Source organism: Quercus robur, chromosome 3, assembly GCF_932294415.1.
Source record: "Quercus robur chromosome 3, dhQueRobu3.1, whole genome shotgun sequence".
Taxonomy (NCBI): Eukaryota; Viridiplantae; Streptophyta; class Magnoliopsida; order Fagales; family Fagaceae; genus Quercus; species Quercus robur.
In genome coordinates this window covers 14,241,202-14,247,783 of record NC_065536.1, presented here as the reverse complement: position 1 = coordinate 14,247,783, position 6,582 = coordinate 14,241,202, and the positions used below count along the sequence as shown (strand labels likewise).

Here is a 6,582-nt window from a genome sequence, read left to right as displayed (position 1 = left end):
TATCACATAACAGTGAATTTCAATAATTAAATTTATGATGAGATTTTCTGTATTTCACTACCATCAATTTTTTGCATACAATGGACCATAGCCATAGATTATAGTTCCAATGATAAGTAAGGCAGAAAAAAGCTTCTCATTCACAATCATCCCTCTGAGCTCTTTAGCCAGCCATCTACAAATCAGCAATTTCAGGAACGGGCTAACCAAGCCACCAAAGCATCTTAAGAAAACCAAGCCAAGCAAAAGAGTAAAGGCAATTCAGCCCGACTTTGATTTAGATTGCAGAAATGAGGATCTCATTGAGGGGGGTAAGATGATCTCATGAAGATTGTGAAAAAATCCTTTATCATAAATGTTATTTTTAACAACCTGCACATCTTCCAATGGGGATTTTTGAAAGAAGGCTCTCCATTTGCTTTCTGGAGGCTTTCCTTCAGTACTCATCCCATTGATACTCGCTTTGAGGGCTGCAGCACTCGCCTTTGCTTCATTTATCTTCCCCTGCCAACTTATGTACTCTTGCCACTTGAAAGTCTGCAGTTCCAAGGAAAAAGTGCTACAGTGAGTTTCAGGGTTTTCAAGAGAATATGATTACAATAGTATCTAAATCACAACAAATTTGTTTATAAAATATTACAAAACCATAACTTAACAGAACTGACGGTTCCCACTATTCTGTCTCAACTAATGATTAATCGCAGGAACAACCCAATTGGGTGAAACAATGAGAAAATGATATCACAACAGCAAATGGTATTCATCTCTTGTAGGAATCTTTGTTTCCAAGCTACCTTCTTAATCATGCTGATTTCCTTCCTTTTTCCTTTCTTTACTATTATTAATATGAGATTAAATTCAATAAGGATATGGTATAAAACCCATGTTTTATCCCTTCAATTTCAATATGTCATATCATCTTATCATATATTTAAGAATAAGTAAGACTCCACCTAATCAATTCTAATACCCATATATAAATCCAACCAAATTAGGAGTTCATTGAAATGTCCTTAGGTGTGGTAGGATGTATTAAATTTTAAGTAAAATGCTGATATGACAATCTCTTATTAAATGGTGTAAAACATGGGTTTTACACCCCATCCTTAGTAAATTCATACTCTATTAATATTATTATGTTTTTTGTAAAATCCAAGAATGTCAACTAGGTTTGTTCCTAGGAATTCTTCTTACAAGTTAAGTGATGTTCTTCAGAGATCAAGCAAAAGTTGTGATCAAAATGAAGAAAATTGCACGTCTAACCACAGCTATAACAATTTGAAGCATCCTTAACCCACCCAAGCCATGGGTAGTGATTCTGTAGCAGCAATGCAGCCTCACGAGCTTATCCTATATGATTACTTATTCCCCACATCCTTCCCCTTCCATGATTTTATAAAAAGAAAATTAATAAAATTATTGAGAAACATCATGGTTGAAGAATAAAACCTCATTTGTGGTAGTATTTGTGAGACAAAGCTTCGCATGATAGCTAAAGAAACCCGCCAATAGCAGTGAAACAATTGCAAGAAACACCATAAGAAGTATTTGTGTATTGTAGGAGGCCAACAACCACTGTTAAAAAGAAGAAAACAATTAAGCAAAATATCATAATGAAAAGAGACAAACAAAAGCAATGAACTATGTAGTATAATTAAAGACTTAATAATAAAAAAGTAATTTGATTAAAAAAGAGTAGATAAATAGAAATTTTTTAAAGCCCACCCTGATGCACAGAAAGGTGTTAAGCACACTATCATAAATGGCTCAAGTATGGAACTTCAACAATGTGCAGCTGTATTATTGAACGCTCAATTTAATAGGATGGAAAAGTGGAAGGATAAAGAAAGTAGGAAGGAATATAAAAGTGAGAAGATGTAGAAGATATCAGCTTTCCATCATGTGTGTTTGGCAGAGGGATGAAAATTAATATAAAATTCCATTGTTCTATTAAAATGAAAAAAATCGGTCCCTTGTGCAATGCTAGGTTGATCTTTCTTCTGGAGAATTATCTAAAGTCATGTATTGATATTCTTAGAAGTTAATGCGAAAAGAACGGAAAACACAGCTGCTGTTTGATGTGTGATGCTCAAGAACCCTTGTGCAATGCTAGGTTGATCTTTCTTCTTTTGGTTTCTGTAATCCAGACCCTTAATCAGATTATTATTTATTCCAGCCCTATACCAATATGCCAGCCCTGAACTCAACCAACAAACCTAATCTGTACAGATCTGCACCAGATCAATTGGTTTCCTCTCAACCATTACCAGCCCCAAATTCTTAGATTCTCCTTAGTGTTAATTCTGAGATCCTCCATCATGCAGCCTTAAAAGAAAGGCTATTTGACTCACTAGAAACATGGTAATAGCTAAGAGTGTGGTTATGATAAATCTGCTTCACACCAAAAAAAAAATATATATATATATATATATATGTTGCATAACATGTTGAAAGTTATAGCATGAAAACTAAAATCTTTAACTGAAACTAATAATCAAGTTATCTATTTACAGAGAAGAATTCAAAAACGCCTTTAAAGTTTATTCTCCCATTAAGTTGCTCCAACGCAGACCATTAGTCGGGGAATAAAAAGGTATCAAATGACAGAAGAACAAGGAAAAAGAAAGCACTCATCTATACAACAGGTGGAGCTAAAGTACGAAAAGAATTTTCAATGCCTTTAATCATCAATCATCAACATGACAACAGTAAACCTTTACTGAAACCATTTTTTTTTTTTTTTTAATTGCACCCAGTGGGTCTTGAACCAATGACCTCAACCTCCACCAAGAACTTATAAGGGGGGGGAGGTGCTAGGTGGCTAGAGAAGAATTCAAATATGCCCTTAAAGCAGTTAAAGATTATTCTTCCATTAAGTTTCTTCATAGCGGACCTTTAGTTGAGGAGGAATCTAAAGATATCAAATCATGATAGAAAAAGTAGGGAAATAGAGCACTCACCTGTACAACATGTGGAGCTAAACTTAAAAAAGAATTTTCTACACCATAATAAACTGCAACAAATAAATGGGGAAAAAGATGTCACGTTTAGGCTCAGATGCAACTGAGCCATAAACTTGAAATTATATAATGCAAATCAGAATTTTACCAGTTAGAATATATATAACTCTTAATTCTTTTAATCGTCCAGCAAGAATCAGCCCAATGGTAACTGCTCCATATATGCAGAGAAGGAAATGCCTGCAAATCATTAAAGAAGCATGTAAAATAAATAGAACCTGAAAAACAATCTTAATATAAAAATCAGAGAAGAACAAACAGGTACAACATATTGCCTTACATCTCAAATAAAGTTACAATAATTGATACAAAAATATAGACGAAGCATCAAGGAAACTTCTCACTGATTGACGCTATTTAAAACTTGGAACAAAAGTTAAGAAAATAGTTTGGAACTTCTCCACTACTGTGCCATGAATTTCAAAAGTTTTATATAGCATAGAAAGTATGTCTTCTTTTTCCTAATCACGTCACAATCTTGGCCATGAGGATTAAATGGTCAAATTTCCAAACAGAAGAAAATTAAAGCTTTGTTCAAAGGCCCATCTCATAACATTAGTTGTAGAGATAGATTTGCTACCCCTCATTATCAACATCTTCTAAGGAGGCACTAACTACAATAATGAACTATTTTATGTAGCCAAAGAAGGCTATTTACCATAGCATATATCTAGAAAGTATAAACTCTGTTGCAAATCAGATATTACTCACCACAAAAGAAAAGCCATAAAGTAGCCAGTGTTTCTCTCCCCTATACAATTATTCTGCACCAATGAAGAGCTAAGTTGAAGTTGAAAGTAATATTTAACAATTAAAAAGCAAACCATCTCACTACAGAAGATTAAAAAATAATATACAAAATAGTTTGATATTTTACCATCCATCCACAATGATGGTCAAAGCGAGCAACACAGCGATCACAAATGCTGCAGTGCTTGGACCTGGCAGGTCTGAATCAAAGGAGGAAACAATCATTATTAAAAGAATTAAATGAAAGTTTCCAAAGAAATCTCACTAGGTAAAAACTCACTTTGGTATTTTGCAAGTTGAACATTCTTTCTCAGAATATATAACATTATCATAGGGATAGGCAGAGATATATTGAGAAACATTCTCAGCCTTCACCGTTCCTGGATCAGAAAAGCTAGTCAATAGAAAGAGTAGTACGCCTATACCAACAGCCAACAAGCTTGTATACCTGAAAGAACATATCTGAGAAAATTTAGGATGGAATTATGCTGAAAGAATACAAAAAGAGAATAAGAGAGCAAGTATGCAAGCTCCTTCCTACATACCTGTGCACTCCACTTAGATAATAGCCAGGAATATAGCCGAAGGAAGACTTTGCAACAAAGTAATAGGTTCCTCCAAGTATTGCAAGATATATGATCTGAAATGAAACAGAATATATAAATAAATATTAATTCCCAACTGAAAAGAAAGGGGCAATCTGTTCTAGATCAGATCAGCAGTAAGAAGCATAATCGTTTCAATAATTTGATACCTGAGAAAGAGGTGACCTCATTTTCATATTGCTTATTTGCAACTGCACATTAATAGCTAGATACATACTTTTTAAAGGTGTTTCCAGATTACATGACTGTCCCACCCACCTTACTACATCAAAAAACCCACAGCCATTGGCTGTCCTCCTGAGGAGTTGACAAACTCCTCCAGCCCCTAGTGGGAAAAATCAACTTATCTGAACACTGAACTTCATCACAGCAAGCCCTATATCCAGTTCTATTTTCAAATAAATTAAAGGAAAAAATGAATCCACACGAACCAGACCACCATAGTCTACATGGCTTGACCTTTGGCACACATCCAAATGCCCAAAAATGACAACATGTAAGTTTCAGATATGGTAGTGCCCTATCTCTGAATCACATCCTTACCAATAAGCTCTCCCTAAAACGCATAAACATGCTCACATGAAAAAACCTTTTTTTTTTTAATTCAGTAGTTGGGAGTGGGGGCATTTGAACCCTAAACATCTCTATTGGAAACACCAAGTGGCTTCAGTTGAGCTACAAAGCTTTTGGCACCGACATGCCAAAACCTAAGGAAACGAACTATCAAACAACACAATGAACTGAATTTTATATAATCCTCTATAACAAAAACAAATTCATTCCATTTCCATGAATCATTGAAATGCCTAGCAAGCACAATCTGAATTCCCACATGATTCAAACCATCTTAAATCTCCACATAAATATCTATAATAAAAATAAAAATTTCTGTAAGGTCTCCAAATAACAAGTCAACCATGACCACCACATCCTACACCACAATGCATCCTACTATATGCTATCCTTCTGTTAAAGATCACTTTTTTCAAAAGCTTAACTTGTTAGGAAATAATAGAAAACAATCCCATTTCCCAAAACCACAATTCAATTCAATGCAAACCCAATGCTTTCTCATTCCTTGGTTAAATTTTTTTTTTTTTTTTTTTAAATTACTCATTTCAAAATAAACCAATTGGATACAGAAATAACATAAATTTCGTGTGACAAACCTGTAAAATAGGATTGGGTCGGTCACAGCAGAAATACTCAACGGATAGAATCGCATTAGTCCCTTTGGACCCAAACACAGCCCCAACAAACCGCCTATAAAAGCCAAAACAATCAAACAAATGAATTAAGGAAGAATAGCTATGGAACAAAATTGATTGTAAGAGAGAAAGGGAGTACAGGAAGTAATCGTAGGCACCGAAGGTAAGAAAGACGTGAATGCGTTCGATGAAAGTCCCCTGAAAGATGGGCCACTGCCCGCACAGAAATGAAACCAAAACCAAGAGTGTGATCAGGCCGTGACACACCAGAACCCACTGCACTGCCATCTATCTCTGACAGCTTCTAGAGAAAGAGAGAGACAAATGGGTTTTTGCTTTTTTGGGTTCTCTTTTTTTTGTGGTTGGAGGAGAGAGAGAGAGAGGTGGGCATTGAGAGTTTTGGACATGTTGTAATTCTTGTGTTTGTGTTTTGTGTGGCAGTTGGAACTAGGAAGATTTTGACTTGACTCATGATTCCAAGTCTTTATGTTTTGTTTTTTTCTCAATTTTTCTTTGATAAAATTTGGAAATTTTTTTTTTTATTAATGTTTTTTACTTGCAGTTATTCGTTGATTGGACATTAGTACATGAGAGAAACCATAAAATGTTATAATTATTACTCTACTTGGAAAAACCATTCAAATTAGTGTTTAAATATTAGTATATTGGTGGTTACATGAATCTCAAATTAGAGATAAATCTTAAACTTAATAATAATAGTATATGTTAAGGGTATTGTAGCTCAATTGATATATCCTGATTTTTAGTGTTTATAATAAAAACATCTAAATTCAATTTTCGTCCAATTATCAAATTACTCAAAAATTAGGGCTTAATATTGGAGAATTTTTATAGTCCAAGCCTCATGGTTGAAGTATAATAGTAATATACCAATAAATATTGGTTTGGGTGATGAAATGGATAATAGAATCCAACCCTCAAATTTTGCCCTTTTGTTACCATGGAAAAGGATTTAGTGGCAAATTTCTTTAATTTGAA

General features: G+C 34.2%; 1 protein-coding gene across 1 annotated transcript; it reads right to left on the bottom strand.

The window, feature by feature from the left end:
- On the bottom strand, positions 1 to 6,017 carry LOC126717202 (probable protein S-acyltransferase 17). The gene is made up of 10 exons (XM_050418641.1): positions 5,723 to 6,017; positions 5,545 to 5,638; positions 4,316 to 4,410; positions 4,051 to 4,218; positions 3,898 to 3,970; positions 3,732 to 3,784; positions 3,109 to 3,200; positions 2,961 to 3,013; positions 1,450 to 1,575; positions 1 to 537 (listed from the first exon to the last, which is right to left on the bottom strand). The coding sequence occupies exons 1-10, from the start codon at positions 5,869 to 5,871 to the stop codon at positions 262 to 264; spliced, it is 1,179 nt and encodes a 392-aa protein (XP_050274598.1). The 5' UTR covers positions 5,872 to 6,017; the 3' UTR covers positions 1 to 261.
- Between the last annotated feature and the right edge of the window lie 565 nt (positions 6,018 to 6,582).